General features: G+C 34.0%; 2 protein-coding genes across 2 annotated transcripts; both read left to right on the top strand.

Moving 5' to 3' along the window:
- The first annotated feature begins 2,973 nt into the window (after positions 1-2,973).
- Positions 2,974-8,793, top strand: LOC139775798 (uncharacterized). The gene is made up of 12 exons (XM_071712074.1): positions 2,974-2,991; positions 3,099-3,222; positions 3,906-4,052; positions 4,599-4,777; positions 5,142-5,348; positions 5,493-5,714; positions 5,937-6,129; positions 6,792-7,002; positions 7,388-7,694; positions 7,777-7,922; positions 8,211-8,427; positions 8,578-8,793. The coding sequence occupies exons 1-12, from the start codon at positions 2,974-2,976 to the stop codon at positions 8,791-8,793; spliced, it is 2,187 nt and encodes a 728-aa protein (XP_071568175.1).
- A 706-nt stretch (positions 8,794-9,499) lies between these two features.
- Positions 9,500-16,808, top strand: LOC139775816 (uncharacterized). The gene is made up of 3 exons (XM_071712106.1): positions 9,500-9,532; positions 13,279-13,526; positions 16,594-16,808. Exons 2-3 carry the CDS (start codon positions 13,290-13,292, stop codon positions 16,651-16,653), a joined length of 297 nt encoding a protein of 98 aa, XP_071568207.1. The 5' UTR covers positions 9,500-9,532; positions 13,279-13,289; the 3' UTR covers positions 16,654-16,808.
- The last annotated feature ends 5,207 nt before the right edge of the window (positions 16,809-22,015 follow it).

The following is a 22,015-nucleotide window of genomic DNA, read 5'->3' as shown; positions in this document are numbered from 1 at the left end:
TTTCCATGCATATTTACTTGTGTTATATAAAACGTTAAAATAATGTAATAAAATTTAATTTCGACATAATTTTGATTAAGTTCTTCAAAGAAGTTGATTAATTTTATTATATTATGTTTTATATTACCAATAAATCGTGTTAATTTAAAAGGAATATGATTACACAATATTATTATTTGCTTTATCTTTTTGAAGTACCTATTACAATTTATATAGATATTTATAATAATATGTGTTTATTATTTATTTAAATAAATACATACTTTATGACTACGGTGAAAAACTGAAGAAAATTTACAATATGACGTACGTTCTTTGTCTTATTTAGTCTTAAGTTACACGATTATGTAAAAAAATTAATTTTTGCGTTCTAATTTTTTTGTGACTGATATTTGTGACAGAATTTATTTTAAACTAACTGTATGGATTAAACAAATAAAAATGTATATATTGGCTGTAAGAAAATTATTAACAATTATTGAAAACTAAGAGCAAAAAATTGTAAGTATTGTTGCGCCCGTGCCGAGACGCCCGGTAGAGGCCCGAAAGGCAGTCGCGAAGCGCTGCGTGACGTCGAGCCTTGACGACGAGCTGTTGCGTTGGTTTGTTTATATATGCCGTCTGAGAGATTCTTCGCTGGGCCTTCGTGTCGAACAGACGTGTTCACGAGCCCTTCGTTGTATTCGCTAATACCCATTAAACGAGTTCCTTTCTATTTGAGAGAGTCTTTATTCCCGGCAACGGGATCGCGCGCCGCGTTCGCGAGTGAGAGTGTGTGAGTGCAGCGAACGCGCGGACGAGCGCAACAGTATTATTGTGTAAAATTAAACGTTATTTATTACATAAATTGCACATTTTAGATTTTAGAATAAGAATTAAATTTTAGAATTAGATTTAAATTTTAGAATAAAATTATTAAGCATAAAAAACAAAAGAAGACAGATATATTGAGATACTATTCATAGATTTTTATAATGACAAATGTTATTTATATCTGACGTTGGAGTTTATCAATTGCCTTGTCAAAAGAAATATTAACGCCATAAGTAATTACGGATCAACTTAAACATGATTTATTTATGAACAGGAAATAAATTATTAATGAAATTTTTGCCGAAATTTATGTTATTATTTAATTAATTTTATTATATTACATTTGTTATTTATTTTGAAAATTGTTAATAAACACTTACAAGTTATCAAGTTATTTTTAACTGCATCATAATGATTACGTACGTTATAACCGTCATACAAAACTGGAATTTTGAAATTTTTTGTAATGACGGCTAAACTCCGACGGGAAAGCGCCCTCATCTAAGCGGAATTAAAAATGTAATTATTTTGATCATTCTGTCCTTATCCTACGAGATATCTGTGCTTGTCAGATTGCAATGCCATGTACACTGCGTGTGTGTACATTTATAAAATCAGTTGGATGAAAAATCTTTCTTATTAGGCTTTCAATCTTAGTTTCAATGGTGCCACGCTGTTCTTTAATCTAGTTCGAGGTGCGGGACATTTTTGATTTGTACACGTAAGCTATATAATTTGTATATAAGCAAACGTTTCTTTGAAGTGACAGCTCTAGGTATAAAAGGTGCAACACCAACTAGTATATTAATAGTATATTGTACACCAAAGGGAGAAAGTTGCGTTTTTCAGACGAGTGTGAAGTTTGCCGCCCGAGTCGAAGGCGAGAGCGGCAAATCACACTAGTCTGAAAAAGCTTTCAACCCAAGGTGCACACGATATTTTTCACAACACTTTTACGGAAATGTTCGACTTCCTGCATGCCTGTAGAGAGGGGCGAGAGTGGCCAATTTCACGCCAGGGCTTACTTTCCTCCCTAGGGAAGAAAATTGAATATCAAGGGCTTACTTTCCACCCTGTATAGCGGGCGGAAAGTTATTACTTTCCGCCCTAGGGAGGAAAATTTTGGTACTTTCTGCCCCGTATAGCGGGCAGAAAGTAAAGTAACGGACAATACAAAATCGAGGAAATAATCCGATCTTCCAATTTGAATATATAATATAATAAGACTTTTTCACAACACCTCCACGGAAAGTTCGACTTTCCATGCCTGTAGAGAGGGGCGAAAGCGGTCAATTTCACGCCAAGGCGGCATAGCGGGCGGAAAGTAACCACTTTCCTCCCTAGGGAGGAAAGTAACAACTTTCCTCCCTGTTTAGCGGGTGGAAAGTGGTCACTTTCCGCCCTAGGGAGGAAAGTGGTTACTTTCCACCCGCTATGTCGCCTTGGCGTGAAATTGATCACTCTCGCCTCTCTCTAGGCATGGAAGTCGAACTTTCCGTAAAGGTATTGTGAAAAATATCGTGTGCACCTCGGGCGAAAGCTTTTTCAGACTCGTGTGATTGCCGCCCTCGCCTTTGGCTCGGGCGGCAAACTTCACACTCGTCTGAAAAACGCTACTTTCGCCCCTTGGTGCACAATATACTATTTCTTTGTAAAAATTATATATAAGATCTAAGCTTAGACCGAAAGCGCTTGTATCTTATTCGAAAACTATTTACATTTCTTTTTGAAATTTTATTATCATTTTAATTTTGTGTTATGTGGGGGGCCTCGCCCCCAACACCCACCCAGGGGCTTTGCTCCTGGACCTCGCATCACTCTATTTTTCTCTTTCTATTTAACGATACGCGCGTATAAACTGTACGTATAGAACACGCACACACTCTACAGGCATTCGTATAAAATTATATATTTTACATAAATACTCGTAAAATTCTAATAATAAACTATAAATTAAATAATAAACTTTAATATTCATTGCTCGACAACTTAGGAGAAAGATATATGCAGCAATCTTTTTTGCAAGCTACCCTATGCACATTACTTCAGCGCGTGTGCGCGATCGATTTTTGTCTTTATACTAAATTGAATTTTCACGATTTCGTCGATTTCAGCATCGCGTAAAATTTTCGTGAGACCCGCGGAAGGAATTGTACAAACATGCCGCGGAAACAGGAGGTAAAAACGGATGCCTTTTCCGTCGTTTTCTGATGATAAAAAAATCGCAAATGGGACTTTCCCGACCACGTTCGTCCCAAGCACTCTGATAGAAAAAGCGATTTTAGGTTCTGAAGCTGCACGATGTCTGGCGTACTTGCAATAAGATACGAGCCGCCGTGTTTCGTGTCGGGCTCAATCTTTGGGAGCATTACAGACCCCTGGATCCCGACAAACGTTATTTGATATCAGGTATAAATATCGGACATTGGCACCGAGACGAGCGATCGTTTCTGGCGCTTCTAAAGTTAGCTGTTGAGTGGGAGCGATTATTTCTGGACGCTCGATATAGAGGAAAATCGTCGAGATAATACGTGCGATTACTCCTATTTGGATTTCTATTAGTCCAACTATTTCTTCTTTTATCTATAACACATTTCTTCATGTTCGTCGAGTCAATTTATTTTCTTAACTATAACTAAAAATGATAAGTAACTGTATGTACGATCAGTGTATATACTTTTTGTATTTAGATTTTGAATGCATAATTTTCAAGATTTGTGTTAAAGTTAGTAAGTAAACATTTACGTTAAAAGCAATTGATACGAGGTATGTAAATATTTGAATGTATCTTATGATTTTGAAGAAATAAATTCGAATATTAGGTTTTTATTTAAAATATGCAAAATTTAGAAAATTTGCAAAATAATTTAATTTTTTTTTAAATTATGCAAATATTCATACTCGGCTATTAAATTTCGCGATGTACAGTTCATTGATTTAAGTGGTCAAATATTGATCGCCTGTTAGTTTGTAATCTATTTTAAAACTGAGCTACAGTAATGTTTAAATAATTTATTTTATCTAAAATTGCGATTACTTTACGACGCATTAATTGAAATACGTATGTACGTAATTAATTATTGAATCTACAGAATCCAAATTTATCTCCGTTTTGGCTGGACCACTGAAAGGCGTGATTGGCTTATCCGATAAAGAGATTTGCGATCTGACGGATTATTTTCGAATTCAGGACGGTCGGATTCTTTATTCACAATTTTGCGAAGTTATTCACGATAGCGGTATGAACGATTATTTTTATGTAATACGTATTTTTTAGAAAATCCTTGATAATTATCGTTTCTCTGTTACACGGCAAATGTCAAAATCTTATCTCATGATCAAAGCGAAACACTGAATCATCTGCTTAAACAAGTTTCCAAGGCTAATTATGAACATTAACAAAGAATAATTTTTTTTCTCTTTTGTGTTAATTTATCGTGGCACAACAAGTTTTGCCATTGAAATTTAACGAATAAAATACCGACATTTGACTTCATATAAATACATTCAGAATTTTGCGTTTTATTTATTTTCTTCCTTTTTATCTTGATCTTTTTCTCTCTCTTTCTCGACATGTAATATCCTTTATTTATTAATTAGTACTAATATTAGTATTAGTAATTTCTTTTATTTAGTTATTTTATTTTGTGCGTTTTATCCATCGAGATTTTATTTATCTCTAACATACGCTTAATATAGAGCAATTCAATGTGATCAAATTGGGGAAAAAAAAACAGGACATACCTAGCATGCAGATAAAATAATTACTGCGATATCTCTCATAGTCCCTGATTTTGGAAAAAACAAGAGCCTCGTGACCGGTTTGGAATGGGAGGATCCGCTGCATGTAAATATTCTAAGCGGCACGGAAACACGAAAATTGAATTTGATAATCACTCAAATCGCCGTGTTAGTGAGCAAAAGGAAAATTGTTCTTCAGCCATACTTTCAAGATTACGAGCTGGTATGTTCCGCATGATTTATCTTTAAATTGTCCCGGTTTGTAACGTTATCACATCTGTAATTTATCCTTCGATTTTTGTGTTCTTGATAAGCATAATAATTATGCTAACCCATGTTACTTATTCGCTGGTAATAAATTAATAATTTTTAATAATTTAGAGAGTTTCTCTTGTAAATATATTAAAAAGCATCTTCAATTTTATTTTTGCATTAAGACACTTTCTCTATTTTCGAAAAGGGTCGTTTCATTTTAATATATCAAAAAGAATTAAATTATAAAAAAACACGAGTTTTTTATTAGTTTAATAAAAAATAAATAATAGGGAAGTTTAATAGCTTTTGATTTATTCTAAGATGCTTCGTAGATCGCGAAGAATGTCGGCACGGTTACTCTCGCCCATTTCGGTCGGATTTTAAAATTTCTGGGCATCGTCCTTGGAGCTGAGGAGTTTCGCCTACTTGTAAAGAGATTTGCCAAAGATGTTTACACTGTAAATTATGTAGCGTTTTTAAAAGCTGTCGATGAGGTTCAACGCTATTTACATGAACATGGAATGGTGGATCTCGGCGGGGTACTATTCTTATTGTTAGAAACTTCTCTTTTTTCGCTTCTTTATAATCTTTATATATATACTACATATATTTAGGAAATCGGAACATAATGTATGTTCTCTGGAATGTACGCTACGTCTTACTTTCTCTGCTCTATTTCACAGGAGTTGCTCGATCAATTTCCCGGTCGAATAATCACGGCTGAGCTGCCGAAACTCCCACGACCGGAAATCGGTAGGATCGTGCCCAGTAAAGTGTTCGGTAAGCAAACGGTGTTCCATCCGGTCATGGAACGGACGAGAGAGACGATGTCTACGTCAGAAGTCGTTAAACGCATCCAGAGACATATTCTCGAGCACCGCATACGGATCTACGAGTTCTTCAAGGTTGCCGCAATCCAATTACGTCGCGCGTCTAATTAGCGTTATCACGTATGCTGAAACCTCATATACGCGCGGATTAATCAATTTGTTATCGTGCGTAACGTACGGCTTGTCGTTATTGTTCGTTATCGTGTCCTCCTGTTATGTCGCACAAGCGTGATCTTAACAGGGCTTAAGAACTAAAATTGATTAAGAACGTTAAGAACTAAGCGATTTGGACCGTAGGGTTTCGAATATCTGAATGTCGATCGAGTGACAGTCTCGCAATTTCGAAGAGCACTGGATGCGCTTCAAATATCGTCCTTGGGCCGTCTCTGGCTGCTCGAACCGGAAGTTGATGCCCTGATTGCGCTTTACAAGGATCCGGATGATCCCGATCGTGTGTGTTGGCGCATGTTTGAGGATGATATAGATCGGGGTACAATATCATATATTATAATAAAAGTTCTAATGGTATACATATATTCTAAGAACAGACTGGTTTCTCTTGCTTCAATTATAGAATCTTTCTTTTGAAAAAGATAAAATGTTTTTTCGAAATTAACCTTTTTATAACAATATTTAGATTATTTATTACATTAAAAAATGGAATAATGGAATAAAAATTATTTGATTTAATTGAGAATATAATAGAATTAAAAGATAACAAACAAACAAAATTTTCAAAGAGCACTTTTTAGAATAAGAAAACTGAGAGGCCGTTTTTTTATGTAATAAATATTTTTTTATGTAATAAATAATCTAAATATTCTTGTAAAAAGATTGATTTTGAAAAAACATTTTATCTTTTCCAAATAATAAATTAGATATGTTGGTTTGAAATAAAATATTTTGTACAAAAGCTATAGCTAGTTTTAGCTAGTTATAATATAACTAATAAATTTTCAAAACGTATTTTTTTTGTTTAATGCTTTTATTAATAATAAAAATATACGCTTTATAATTTTATAGGTTGTGCAAATACATCCCAGTTTAAAGAATATTTGCTCTCAGTATATTTTCTTCTTATTATGCTATTTTCTCTTTATGCTACCGTTTTCTCATATATTTTACTACTTTAATAGATCTATCTTGATTTAGTTTTCACCGTGAAGGGACTTGACAAATTGCCAAGCCTAAAAGTGGAATCACCGCCTCAAGAAATAGTTGAACTACCTCGAAGGGGCACATCAAATTGGCAATGCCAGCCGAAAAATATGAGAGATTTTTGTGAAGATATCTTGCAGCGTGTAAGACAGCGAGTCGAAGAGAGGAGAATTCTCTTAAAACAATTTTTCAAGGACTACGACAAGTATATTTATCTTTAAATAATTGTTAATTAAATGGCTCATCTTGACAATGGCACAAAAAAATTTAAACAAAGGACTTTTCTACATATCCAATACCTAAATTGTAATTAAGTAACAAAGAAACCAATTTTATTATAATTAACATGTAATAAATTTATTTGATATAATCATATATACTTTTGGGATATAAATATGAAAATAATTGTTAAATTAAAATTGCTTTGAAAATCGTCCTGTTGATTACTCAATAGCAATTAATTTGCATTTTACGATTAAAACCTGTTAATAATTTACCATCTGAATAAAATATATTATTAATTAAAATACGTCATTAATGATATCAAAAAGATATTAATAATTTTTAAACTAATTGAATTGTACTATCAGACACAATTGCGGTCACGTGACGCGAGCTCAATTAAGACAAGTCCTTATTACGGCCACCATACTCTTGTCGCCGGAGGAAGTGTTCGCTCTGGAGCAAAGGTACAACGATGATCTAGGCTTCAACTACACTCAATTTCTGCAGGAATTGGAAGTCCAACCGATCGTAGAGCCTTTGTATCTTCGCATGTTGGAGGATAAAAAAAGGCTTAACGCTGAAAAGCCGCCGTCTGAACCTCACGAGGATGAGACTAACATCGTGTTGATCTTGGCTAAAATTAAAGCTAAAGTCGTGCGCGAAAGAATCAAAGTAATTTACATTTGTCGTTAATTAATTGAAGGAGAGAATCGATTGAGTCAGAATTCATTCGCCAATCTTTTTCTGCACGCAGGTCCTTGAATTTATGCGCCAATTCGATAGGCACAACCAGCTTGTCATTGCGAGGCTTGATTTTATCAGAGGTCTAGATCAGCTTCGTTGTGGTTTGACAACTGCGGAAGTAGATACGATTACGAGAGTTTTTCAGGCGCCTCTAAAGTACGGAGATGTTATAATATTGAAAATAAGAATCATTAATTTGGAAAAATAAAATTAGTTAACACAAATAATTGAAAATAGATGTAGAAATAGACGTAATAACAAAAAAGAGAAAATAATACTCTAATCTGTTAAAATCCTAAGCAAATTTTATTTTCCGAATTATTTAATACTTTTTTCCTTTATAAGAATTGTTTAATTTTATAAAATCGCAACTGTTGTCAAGAGAATATATATTTTTTCTTTAACTTCGCGTTCTTATCATGACTGTCGTGTTCCTTTCTGAAGACCCGGCTTCGTTGAATATACGAAATTCGCGGCAGTTGTGGAAGAAGCCGTTACGACGGGGGGTTTGGAAAAAGTTCCGCTTGTGGTCCCCTTGCAACACGTGCCCTCCGAGGCAAGCGGCAGAACCTTTTTGAATTTCGACGAACGACAGATGGTAGCAATCGCGATGGATAAACTGTGCCAAATGCGAAATCCGAATCTGGAGGAGATCTTCAAAGTGAGTGCAGCTGCGATAAATTATAATGCAACATACACGGTGTAATCAATATGAAGACACGCAATTATTTATTTTTCGAAATGTCTGGTTTTTTTCTCTCCTTTCTACGAGAAAAAGTAGCAACGATTTAGTAAATTGTACGTTCTTCAGGACTACGATAAGGAGAATACCGGCACGGTTTCCAAGGGACATTTGATCAGTACATTGTCGGTTAGACGGATGCTAGAGCTTATCAATAGCAGAGAGTTAGACGCCTTACATAAGGGCTTCTCCATTGAAAAATGCGGCCGCTTGGAGTTCGACTATCGGGCCTTTCTGCGCGCTCTGCACCTGTTACAAGAGAACAAAAAGATCGTGCCCTTTTAGAAGACGCAGTAGATCTCCGGTTATAGATACAAAAACTGAGAAAACTTCCCTTGCTGTTACTTCATAGTCGTTAAATAATTTAAGTCGAATTGTTATGCAGTCGTAACAAGTGACGTTTTAAATCTCACGTTTTTAAGTATTTACATGTCATGTAGAGAGAAACAATTGTCTAATTTTTTTAGATACTTTTTATATATTAATTTTAATATTCTTATATATTTTTGAGGTGCTGTGAAAATTATACCTTTTAATAAACTAAAAATATCTTTAAGAAACTTTTCAAGATTATTGATTCAGCTAGAGCCTTAACTGCATGATGTAATGTGAATTACTTTTTTATAAATACAACGTTTATGCTGCAAAGAATTAATATGGCATAAAACATGCCTTCGACACGGTGTCTCAGAAGTATCTGTGAGTGTTTTTCTTTGTGTAGTCTTTAATTTAGACTATCCAGTTTAAAACTACGTTTAGAATGGACATAATAGATGAAGAATCGTTGTGAAAGTATGTTTATTTATATGTAAATTACGTAACTCGTCGGACCAGCTTTTTCGAGAAGGAGAACTTCTTTTTTCGTACATTAACGTCCATGCATCGAACTTTGATCGTCATATAAATTTATCCGGGTTCCAAACTTGCTTCCTAAACTCAGATTGAGAGGTATAAAAAGGAGGAACATCGCGTAGATCCCAGTAATCTTGATTTCCGACGATTAGCCGCCACATCGAGCACTAAGGTAAAACATCTTTTTTCTTTAATATTTTATTAATCTGTTAATGGCCAACTTGTTTAATTTTCTTTGTTTTATAAGCAAGTTTATAATAAATAAATTGTTTCTACTAATAAATAATATTTTCTTAAAATTTTGGAGCGTCTTTTTAAATATCAAGAATTGCTATTTATTTAACAATTTTAATGTTTTGAATAAGAGACATTAAAATAAAGACAATAAATGCAATGCAATTTGCAATAAAAAAATTTTAATTACAGCCTTTAATTGATTAATTAATTACTTTTATTTCTTTTCAAATAATATAACACAGAAACTTGAAAAATCGTCTTTTATCATTAAGTCCTCAGTCCGAAGACTGATTGGACGAGTATCTTCATCCTTTCCTGTCTTGACTTACAATGCCATGCTCAATATGTACGTTTTTAAAAGTCCTTTCCGGATTTCTAGATTTATCATTCTCGAGCATAATAATGATTTCTTTTTGTTAAATGCGATCTACTTATTGGGCATTATCTTAGTAATGTAAAAGAAAATATGTAAAAGAAAATTTCATTATTATGTAGTTTCTACGGTAAATAACTAAAATGTTTAATTTTTGTATGTAAAGTCTAAGAACAAAATCATTTGGTTCACAGAACAAATCAGAAAAATACATTTATCAGAAGTAACTAAATATCTTGTTATGGAAAACAAGATATTTGGTTGTGCTGTCAAAAAACGTCTTAACTAAACAGTTTTGTTGGAGACACTAACTTTTCTTTCCTAGTGTTGTACAAATTGTACTCTTCTATCCCTATATTTTATCCCTACATTTTTATTTTGAACATCTTTCTCCATTTTACGTTGTCGGAAGCTTTTTCTAAATCTACTAATCTTGTGTGTTCCCATTTCCTCTCAGTACTAGTACCAGTACTGAAAATTTATAGTTATACATCACGTATACTATAAATTTTCAGTACTGACTACTGACACTAGTACTGAGAGGAAATGGGAACACACACCTTATACAGGCCCTATTTCCTTTTTCTATTGTTTTCTCTATTGCTACCCGTAAAGCTAGAATGGCCTCGCGCGTTCCCCTATTTCGTCTGAACCTTAATTGATCTTCCCCTAATACTTCTTCCGCCCTTTTCTCCATCCTTCTTTGCATTATTCTAGTTAAAATTTTTGACGCGTGGGAAGTTAAACTAATTGTTCTGTCGCATCTATATCTGCGCCTCTCCTTTTTGGTAGAGTTTTACTATGATATTACGTTTGTAATCTTTCGGAATCTCACCCGTCTCGTATACATATACACTGTAATACAGCTAACTAATTTGAATAAACTAGTAGGTATTTCTAATACTTCTTGTCCCGCACATTTTAAAATTTCTGCCTGCAATCCATCTGGCGTTCTATTATTTTCTCTTAAATTTTTTAATCCTAGCTCAAACTCTTCCCTCATTATAGGATAGCCTAGCGCCTAAGTTATTCATCTTAACACTACTTTTCTTTTCCAATACATCTCCTAATTCTTGTCCTGCATATCTATCTGCTTATCTGCCTTTTCCTATCTCGTTTTATTACAATATCTCCTGCTTCGTTTCTAATGTTGCGAGGATAAACTCGCTCGTCATATTCTTTGTTTCGGCCGTTTACCTATCGATGTTCTAATGCCGGAAAGTGGCGGCGAAGAAAAAAATGCGGAAATCCGTCTTATTTTTAGAGTCTTTAGTCTACAAAAACGAAGCGTGCTGGTCCAAGTTGTGTTCGATTCGCATTACGAGAGTCGTTACGAACAGACGTTCTAGTTCTACCGACAGAGTCTATTATATATCTTTGCTGTCATTCTTTCGACGGCAGCAGACATTTTCAATCAATGTCGACACCAACACAGCACATATATGTATTAGAACTGGTAATTTGCTTCAAAGGTTTCCATATTTGAAGTTAACTTCGAAGTTTCGAAAAATATATTTGATAATTCTGTCTCACTGCGCTTGTAAAATTAATATTTTGTCGTAATAAATATTCGGACACTCTTTATATATAAAAAAATGTTTCACATCGCAGAAATTCTCCGTTATTAAAATATCCTTATGTTTACTTAATAAAATTTGATATTGTTTACCTATAAATTGACCTATTTAATTGTGAGTTAATAGATGCGTAAGGTGTAAAAACAAAGATGAGAAATATTAAATTATCTATATTATAACCGAGTATTAAATTAGTATAATTATATTTAACAAGGACATTCTCTAGAAAGTATTGAGACTTTGCGTATATCCTCTCAAGACGAGTGCTTTAGTCCAAATTTGAAAGTTGACTGTACATTGTTTTAATTTAATATCACTGTCTTTTATAAAAAAGTTATTTTGTATTGTAATCTAAATCGATAAAAGCTTCTAAGATTACATAAATGCAAGGAACTCCAAACTAAAAAATCTGTTTCTTAGTAAATAAATAATTTTTGCCAGAAATTTACAAATAATTACATTATGATATTAAAAATTTTAATAAACTTTAACATTTAAAAAAACTAAAAATTTAATTTTAAAAAATATAAGTAGAAGTAATGAAAGTACTCAAGTAATTTTAAGTGTGCATTTGTCGATATATATTAACATTTTAAAACACAGACCCCGAAATACACTAGCTATTAACAGAATATTAGTTATCTTAATATTAGTTATCTATCTTATTAGTTATTTAATTATAATTGTTAGCTTTAATTCTGTAACACAGCGCCATCTCTTCAAAATGCATCGCAAGCTATTATTAAGAGAAATAGTAGAGATCGAAATAATTAATAACTCTATAATTATCATGTGCAAAAACAGAATGTAAAATAAATATAAAAAATGTATTCAATATATTTAAATATGTTAATATAAAGTTTAATGTTAAATAATACTGCAAAGAGGTGTCGTAAATGATTTTACGATATAAATTTTTTGAAGCATAATTTTATGAAACTGATATCTGTCATAAATAATTAATTCCTTCAAATTAGAAACGAAAAAACTTTCATCAATATTTTTATATTATCAAAATTATCGCTATATGTTTTATCGAACGCTTCCTCGTTCGCTAATGGATGGCGCCACTGGTGCAATTCTGTTAACTGGTGCAAGACTTAATTAGTTTTTATATGTATTCAACATATGTTTGCCATGAGTTAATATTTCCAATTATTTTTAGCCAATATGGTAAATTAAAAAAAAATTAAAATTAAATTAGAAACTTTCTAATGCTTAGTTTCCATTTACATTTAAATTAATCTAAATTGGGTTAATCATAATTCCATTTGTTGCTTTTGTAACACCTAGTTATTTCTGTTGTGTAAATTACTAATTGGAACTAGAAAGAGTTTTTAAAATTTTAAATATATACGAGGCGCACTGTGAAACAAGTAGGGCTTAAGCAAATGTCAACAGCACACGCTTGCATTTAAAGTATCGGTTGCGGCGTCCATTCTGAGGAAGTAGGAGCGGCTACATTTTAGATGATGGGAATTGCCGAAGCATGCACATTAGCTTCGCCAGCACGTACGACTCGCTGGCGGAGAATAATTTAGGCAGATAGAAAGTCTACCTCACGCGCTCCCGCATGCTCCTTACAATAGATTAAAATGCCAAGAGAAAATATATGATTAACGTGTTGTTAGCACTCGCTACTTGCAAAAATAGAAAATCCTTTCAGTTGCATCGTTGACGTATCATCAGCTCTTTGTATCATCAGCTAAAATGTTTGATTTTGTGCGACAGAGAATTAATCGATGATGTTCGCGGTGCTGCTTTACCTGATCGTTGCTTCCGCCGTCGCTGGACCACCGGGTGATATCTCCGAGGATGCCTTGTCGCCTCAATGTAAAACCCCGAAGTGTCCAACCACGAGAGTCACGACTGACTCACTGATCACTTTGCCTTACCCTCTGGACTGCTTGCAATATATCGTCTGCGAGGAGTCCGGCCCTCGCACAGTGGCGTGTCCGGATGATTTGGTCTTCAACAAGGTGAGATCTCTTCCCGAATTATCTAATCAGTGGAAATCCAACATTTCATTGTGCCATAATAAGTATACAGATATTATCTGAAACTATATATATTATATTTTTATTCAAACTTTGTTGGAATACAAATTATTAAAATCTAAAGGTGCCTTTTCATGCTGACGCTCGACGCTCATTTTCAGCAGCAAGAAGGTCGCATGACCACAATTGACGCCGGCGTCAATTGAAATTCATGAAAAGGAAAACAGCGTCAAAATTTCGGCGTCTTCGCGCTGCTTTGGCTTTGACGCTTGAAGTTGGAAAAATCCAACTTCTCTTTCTTGACGCTGGCATCATAGTGATGTCACGTGACGACGCTCAACGCTGTTTTTCAGCGTCCCATGAATTGGCACCTTAATATGTTAAAACAAAATCTTCAGAGTTTTTCGTATTTCTTACTGCACCTACGTCGGAAATAAAGTTTCAATATATACTCAAAAACAATAGTCACTCTTGATTTCAAGAGTGACTCGCGAGAGATGCCATTGCGAGTGTCTTGTTAATTTTTAACTCTCTAATTTCTCAACTCTCTAATGTGTCAACCAGGGCAGACAGTGAAATTGTAATTCTGCGAGAGATTGCAATCTCATTCAGGCCGAAATTCTCATCGAGCGATATTTTTGTACGTCCCCATCCGGGATGCTTTATGTTGTGTCTGTTGAAATATCGCTCCGCGATATGGCATTTCGCACGATGCTGCGCGGATTGTTCGGAGTGCTGCACATCACGTAAAAAAAAAACCCGCCCGCTGCATCGATCGCGCTCCTACGCCCCGAAGAGAGTACCCTGCATGAGAAGCAGGGGTTATTTCATTCATCTTCGTCGGCCTGTCGTGACACGGTGTCTCATCAGTTCCTTGTCCCCGTGTATCGTCTATATGATGCATACATCATAAAATATCTTTCTCACATTTCAGAAACATTTCTTGTAACAACGCAGCAACATATGATGGACATTTACTCAGTGTTACATTGCCTATTTAAAGTTTTGATCTATAAAAAAATTCCATGTTACCTTTCTTTAATCTTTGACGTAGAATAATTGTAACTCGTTCTTCAGATTATTCGCGGGGCAATCATTAATAGTAGTGATAATCATTTTCTCGACAAAGAAATTTGTGATATTTTCGGACAAATGGAACTTTTTTTAAAACCTACATTGTTATTAATATAGATCTGATTTGATACTTTTTGTTAATTCTAAAACACAAAAATCAAAATAAATTAGTTTTGGTTCGATTTGTTTCGTTTCGCTGTTTTATTCTCGATTGGCTATTATATACTGCATGTTAGGAATAACAATAAGTTAAAATATTGCAGGATAGTGCAATTTTAACAAACATATATATTTGTTTCTTTATTAGAAGATTTATAGCAATATTTGCACCGTTTTTGAAAGATCTTGTTATCAATACTAAGCAGAAATTATTATAGGATTAATGATAACACTGTTTAACAAAAAAATTACTTTTTTTAACACAATTAATGAGAATAATCGTTTATTATAGCATTTTAGACGCTGAATACGATCACGTTTGCCAAATTTTTCTATCACGTCCCAATTTTGAAAAATTTGCGGTTAGTAAAGCAAAAAGGGCTACTTTAATGTATTTTAACATATTACAACTACGAGATGTGACGGAAGGAATTTGTTACGTCGATTATAGTTAAAAAAAATATTAATGATTAACATAGGGTTTATTGCGTCAAAGTTGCGACTTACACAGACTATTAAGGATCTATAAAATATTTTTTAATTATGTTATTTAAACTAAAAAATTTTTCAGGTTACTAAATACTAATCTGATATCAAAGTTGAAATCAAAGTTGATAAATTAAAAATGGCAGAGCCAATATGGCGGATATCAAAAGTAAAAATTCGATCATTTTTAAAATATTTGTCCAACACGTAACATATCGTAGTTATATAATATATCAAAATACACTAAAATAGCTCCTTTTGCAACTTTAACTGCAAATTTCTCAAAATTGTGACATAATAGAGCAATTTGATAAAATTATATTCGACGCCCAAAAAACTACGAGAAATGATATTCTCGTTCCTGTGCATTTTTTTTTGTTGAACAGTGTAATTACATTTTAATTTGTCACATGCAAAAAATTTCTATAGAAGATCTTCCAACTAATTATTCCCAATAAATCGCTTCTTTCTATAATTCTCTGAGTCAATTATTAATACTATGTCAAGCATCATCGATTACTTTTTCCTTTAGTAATTAAACAGTGATTAAAGGCAGAAACAGTTTTTATATCTCCATCATTAAATTATCAAAAAGATTTATTTTACTCAGAATGTTCTTTTAATTCGGAATTGTTCAGGCACTAACAATAAGATTAGACAAAAGAGCACCCTGCGTATACCTTATGGGTAGAATTTGTCGTGTTATAACAAAACAATAAGCACGTACGAGGCGAAAGAGAGGAATCGACCTTACCCCGAAACACGACACTGCTTTTGTGATCTACAAGTGCATCACGTGTGGGCTCTCTAAGAGTCGCGGCCTCGTATCACCCTACGATAACCCGACGATGGAACCCTCCCCGCCTGGTCGTATCCAGTTACGAGCCGCGCGGATGCACGTGCATATTGTCGTCCCCGGGTGCTTCACCTGACACGTGGCCGGGCGAATTTCAATTCACCGGTTCTACGCGGACGTCGATGCTTGACTTCGTGACAAGCGGGCCGTGTCGGGGTCGTCTGAAGTCTGAACCCACTTGACCAGTTGTCGTTTTTAATCCGTCGCCCCTTACTCGCGTGCGTAACGATCGCTCCGCGATACCGCGTCACGCTCATAAAGGCACGAAAGCAATCCTTCCAAAAATAGTGGAAGTCGGTAGAAATCAGTAGAAATTTATTCCGCGATGTCTCGCAAGAGACCTGATCTTCGACATTATAAATTTCTGTCACTTTCTCATTGAATTTTTTTTCCTTTTCCATTTAAATTCTTATTAACGCGCGAAACAATGTATAAGAGTGATTTTTACTTACATTCAACGTCTTTTTGTTTCAGAATACCGGCATATGCGACACTCGGCAAAACGCAAACTGCTTGCCCTGTTGGCAAAGTTGAGCATTCATGGACGTTGCAGAAGATATCTCGGACCTTCCGAAATTTCTGAAAGTATTTTAAGATGTTCGAACAATTCCAATTTTAATAATTATAGCGCAAATCATTTATTGTTTATTTGCAACGCAAAAATAAAATGATATTACATGCCTTTGTAATTTTTGCGCGTACGATATACTTGTAATATGATGTGATTATAATGGTACGAGATTGGATTTATATATAAATTAAACAATACATAATTAAAAATAAACGTTACATTACATGATGCTTTACAAAGTAGTAATAAGTAACGTTCCATAATTTTATATACCTATTAGGGTGATTCAAAAAAACCTTCTTTTTTTATTTTTCGCGATACACCCCAAAATATCAAAGCTTACCTAAAAAAAGAATTTTCCTCAAAAGGGGAGCAAAATCGAACAAGTTTTAGAGGTCGCTACCAGCGATTTTCAATATTTTCGATTAAAAAATCGGTTTTTTTTTCAAATATTCAAAATTGCATAACTTTTCGAGTTTTAATGATAGAGGCATGAAATTTTCAGGGAATCTTCGTCAATTCATGTAGTTTATGAATATTGAGTTAAAAAATTTATTTTCGGAAACAATTTTTTTACGTTTCTCTTGTTTATAATAAAAAAATAATTGTCTATAACTAATAGGCGCCAGCGATCTGGGACTTGGTTTTGATTTTAAATTACATCTAGGTAATCCAAAAACACATTTCAATAATCAAATGCTTGAACATCGGTGAATTTGTTGCTAAAAATTTGTTTAAACAACAAATTCAAAAAACCACGTTACCCGTAATATAGAAATAACGCATGTCATAATCTTTATTTAGGTGTCTGTATTATATTCCAACTTTTGTTGTCAAATTTAAGTTGATAGAATAATAAATTATCCAAATGCTACATATTCAATAATTGTTTTTTTACTGCGACTCATATTTGTAAAATGGATAGATTAATAACAATGTTACTTTTTTTGTAATTTGTCATAATAATTTTATTTTCAAAGAACAATAAGTACATCTTACAGTTTCGATCAAAAAACTTATAGCACATTAATTGTTTCATGTTACACGGTTATAAGTTTTTCACATTTTAGGGAACGGGCCCTTACGCTTTAATTTTTCTCAATAGCATTAATAATTGTTTTTTTGTTTAAGTTTGGGATATTTTTTCGATGCTTTACGACTCCATGTAAAGCAATAATACTTGGAGTCGTAAAGCATCGAAAAAATATCCCAAACTTAAACAAAAAAACAATTATTAATGCTATTGAGAAAAATTAAAGCGTAAGGGCTCGTTCCCTAAAATGTGAAAAACTTATAACCGTGTAACATGAAACAATTAATGTGCTATAAGTTTTTTGATCGAAACTGTAAGATGTACTTATTGTTCTTTGAAAATAAAATTATTATGACAAATTACAAAAAAGTAACATTGTTATTAATCTATCCATTTTACAAATATGAGTCGCAGTAAAAAAACAATTATTGAATATGTAGCATTTGGATAATTTATTATTCTATCAACTTAAATTTGACAACAAAAGTTGGAATGCAATACAGACACCTAAATAAAGATTATGACATGCGTTATTTCTACATTACGGGTAACGTGGTTTTTTGAATTTGTTGTTTAAACAAATTTTTAGCAACAAATTCACCGATGTTCAAGCATTTGATTATTGAAATGTGTTTTTGGATTACCTAGATGTAATTTAAAATCAAAACCAAGTCCCAGATCGCTGGCGCCTATTAGTTATAGACAATTATTTTTTTATTATAAACAAAAGAAACGTAAAAAAATTGTTTCCGAAAATAAATTTTTTAACTCAATATTCATAAACTACATGAATTGACGAAGATTCCCTGAAAATTTCATGCCTCTATCATTAAAACTCGGAAAGTTATGCAATTTTGAATATTTAAAAAAAAAACCGATTTTTTAATCGAAAATATTGAAAATCGCTGGTAGCGACCTCTAAAACTTGTTCGATTTTGCTCCCCTTTTGAGGAAAATTCTTTTTTTAGGTAAGCTTTGATATTTTGGGGTGTATCGCGAAAAATAAAAAAAGAAGGTTTTTTTGAATCACCCTAATACCTATTTATATTCTTTAACGTTAACATTTATTTTAAATTTATTATTGTAAAGAATTTTATTTAAATAAAAATTTTTTATGACAACGGGTCATGAAGCCTAATGTATTAGAACGCAAGTTGGTCTTAAATTAACATGGTTAAACGCAATAAAATAACGGAGTATATAAATATTGGTAGTGTAATTAACCAGACGTTTCGATCTTCATTGAGATCATCTTCAGTGGTTCAAAGTTGCGGAGCCTAGTTAAAATATAAATTTGTAGACTTATTCGCGTGGTTAACTACGCCTACTACAATAATATTTATATACTCCATTATTTTATTGCGTTGAATCATGTTAATTTAAGATCGACTTACGTTCTAATATATTAGGTTTTATGGCTTGTTGTCATAACATTTTTATTTGAGTTTGATTCTTTGTAAGCCTCTATCTATATATTTAATTTTTTGAAGATTTTTATATTCTTAAGAAGAAAAGTATTTTTATTACGTTGCGAAATTTAGAGCGGAAACAAAAAAATCTGTATTCAAATGCTTAAAATATAGGGTATGGTATAAAGTGATAAGAGAATAGCAAGTGCAATTTCTAACTTGGCAGGAATGGGTCAAACGATATTGATCAGGCGAAATTCGAGAGAGAAAGAGAGAGAGAGAGAGAGGATTCAGGAAATTCGATGCTACAATCTCGCTCTTCGGTACCTCAATCTAGACTATTCTTGTAATTATTTGCATTTGCTGCGCTGTCCCAGCTCAGGAAATCGACCATATTTCCCTGCGCTCTATATTGACCTCTGCAACAAACGCGACTGTTACTCAGCCATTAATAGGTTTTCCTCGCTTTTCGGTCTCCGCAGTTTTGACGTCAGCATAACGCCGTGATTCTTGGCACTCATCTTGATCGGTATCAGCACGATTTCGAAGTTTTATGAATTATTCTCGAGGAGTACGATTCTCAAATTAATTTACGTGAGTAATGTGATTTGTACGCGATGTTTGTATACGAGATGTTATAATCGCTCCTGTGCTATTGTCGAATTACGTTATGTTGCAATAAGGAAGGAGATGGTATAATGAAGTAATAAAAATTGAAATACTTTGTTTTAAAAAGACAATGGCTATAATGAACAATAGATAAGAAATAGATGGTTGAAAAAAGTATATCTTGGAAATGTATTCAATGATGTGTCGCGTGTCTGTAATATTTTATTATACTAATTGGATGCTTGTAATATTTTATTATCTCACATTACATTTTATAGTGGAGAACTAAATACGCGGAATTCATAACTATTTATTTATAATTTTAATTAGCTGACTACCATTCGAGCAATATACGCAAATTTATGTACTGACAAATTTGCATCATTCTGTAGTTAAATTCGCTTCGCGAGGGATCGTCTTCGTCACGGAGGAATAATTAAGTGCCGTCATAACGCCCATTCTATTCCCGGCGTCATTTCATAATTCGACACACCTGACGACACCCCTTGAATATTTCATTTCTCTCAGAATCCGATTTTCGCCCTCGCTCCAATGATACGTCGCTTTCGTAGTTTTTTTTTTTTTCTAAAATAATAGTCGGTCGCTTCGCGGAATGAGTCCTCGCCCACTTGATTAATCGTGGCAATCCGAACGGTGGATATATGTTTTTCGGGGTGATCGATTCGCCAGGTCGTGCGCCTTTCTTCCTCATCGACGTGTTCTCCACCCACATCCTCACCTTCGCCATCCATCCCCTACCTGCAGCCCCCGCGAACTTCTACCCACGCTGGAGAATCCAAAATGTTACTGCAAACGCCAGCAGTAGAATTTACAGTTGATAACTTTGAGGTGATAAAAAGTTGGAGCCGATTTTTCGTCGAATGGGTTAAAATTCATGAGATTTAGATATCTGCGTCTGATTGTAAGTTATAATCGATAAAAGTCGTACCGAAGAGTTACCCTTGCCCTTTTTACAGCAATGTTTTTTATTACTCTAATATTTGATTAAAAAATGATATTTATATGTGTTGCATGGATTTCGTGTAATCCTTTTTTGCCAACATTCCTAGAGAATCCACAAAAAATCGGGATATTGTGAAATGAATAAAAATAATAAATAAAAATATTTTATATAATTATATTTTATATCTTGATATCTCTAAATATAATCTTTAAATATAATTTATAATTATAATATATTTATAAATATAATTTAATAAAAATTTCAACTCACAATTTCACTGACAGAATTTTGCAAAATCACTAGTAAGATTGTGTAATATTTATTCCAGGATACACACACACACACACACACACACACATACACATATTGTTATATTTTATTATTTACAAAAGGATTGCTTGTTTTGTAAACAATTTTACTATAAATTATATATTCTTTACGATAACAGTGTAACAGATCCTATACGACTTTCGGTTTTTAGTGGCAAGGTATTATTAAATTTCTAATGTAGGAGCAAACGAGAATAACTTAATTAGCCTTCGAAGACTAATTAAGTTATCCGCCCTTGCTGTAAAAATAGATCAATGTTATTTCTTATATTAAAGCTCTGAATAGTATAGAAAGTACCTGACATTTATATCTTAACTTTATTAAATTAAAGCGTTATTAGGGAATTTCTAGTAAACAAGTTAGTTTGCTAATTCAAGAGCCAATGTTGTTCAAATGTGACATTTGATTTCCAGTATCAATTAACTCCAACGGTAATTATTATTTTCTCTCTTGACCCTTGTGATCGGAAAGACGTCGAATAATTTTACGGTAATTTCGTATCATGAAATTGTAAATTGAACGCGCGCACATCCCCTTCGCGAGGAAGCAGATCGACCTACGCACGTGACGTTCACCAGGAAATAACGCACCTCGATGTTATATAGCGACTTTTCATCTCCTGGGCGACCTGAACTCACTCACGTCTCCCAGCTTTCCTTCTCTAAATTTCCGCTCATCCGTTCCGCGTGCGAAAGAGGTGAGAGGAGAGCGGCGGAGCAGGGGACGCGATCTCCGTCGCGACACAGTCGGGGGGCGCAGACTCGGCGGCGACCAGCCAAAGCCGGTAGTCCACGCCCCCCGCTTCGCCCCCGGCGGGGGCGTCGGGCACGCCGGAGGAATGGGACAAGAGGGCGCGAAGGGGGTACAGGACAGCGAGGGATGCAGAGCGGCGCGAGCGGCGAGGGCGCGCGTAGCGGGACGCGGGGTGGTTTTCGGGGGATGGTGGGGGTCGACACGGAGCGCCGTGCATCCCCCGCGCG

Source organism: Temnothorax nylanderi, unplaced genomic scaffold (assembly GCF_030848795.1).
Source record: "Temnothorax nylanderi isolate EJ_2023f unplaced genomic scaffold, tnyl_v1.0 TNYL_tig0105_pilon, whole genome shotgun sequence".
In the NCBI taxonomy this organism is placed as follows: Eukaryota; Metazoa; Arthropoda; class Insecta; order Hymenoptera; family Formicidae; genus Temnothorax; species Temnothorax nylanderi.
Note: the sequence above shows the minus strand (reverse complement) of the source record. Positions and strands in the feature narration are given on the sequence as shown.

What these genes read in the sequence shown, in the direction of transcription:
- LOC139775798 (XM_071712074.1), top strand. An exon ending in TTTTTCAAGGACTACGACAA is followed by an intron (nt 7,003 to 7,387) that starts GTATATTTATCT and finishes TTGTACTATCAG; the next exon opens with ACACAATTGCGGTCACGTGA. An exon ending in GTTTTTCAGGCGCCTCTAAA is followed by an intron (nt 7,923 to 8,210) that starts GTACGGAGATGT and finishes TCCTTTCTGAAG; the next exon opens with ACCCGGCTTCGTTGAATATA.
- LOC139775816 (XM_071712106.1), top strand. Translation starts at nt 13,290, where the DNA reads ATGATGTTCGCGGTGCTGCTTTACCTGATCGTTGCTTCCGCCGTCGCT. An exon ending in ATGATTTGGTCTTCAACAAG is followed by an intron (nt 13,527 to 16,593) that starts GTGAGATCTCTT and finishes TTTTTGTTTCAG; the next exon opens with AATACCGGCATATGCGACAC.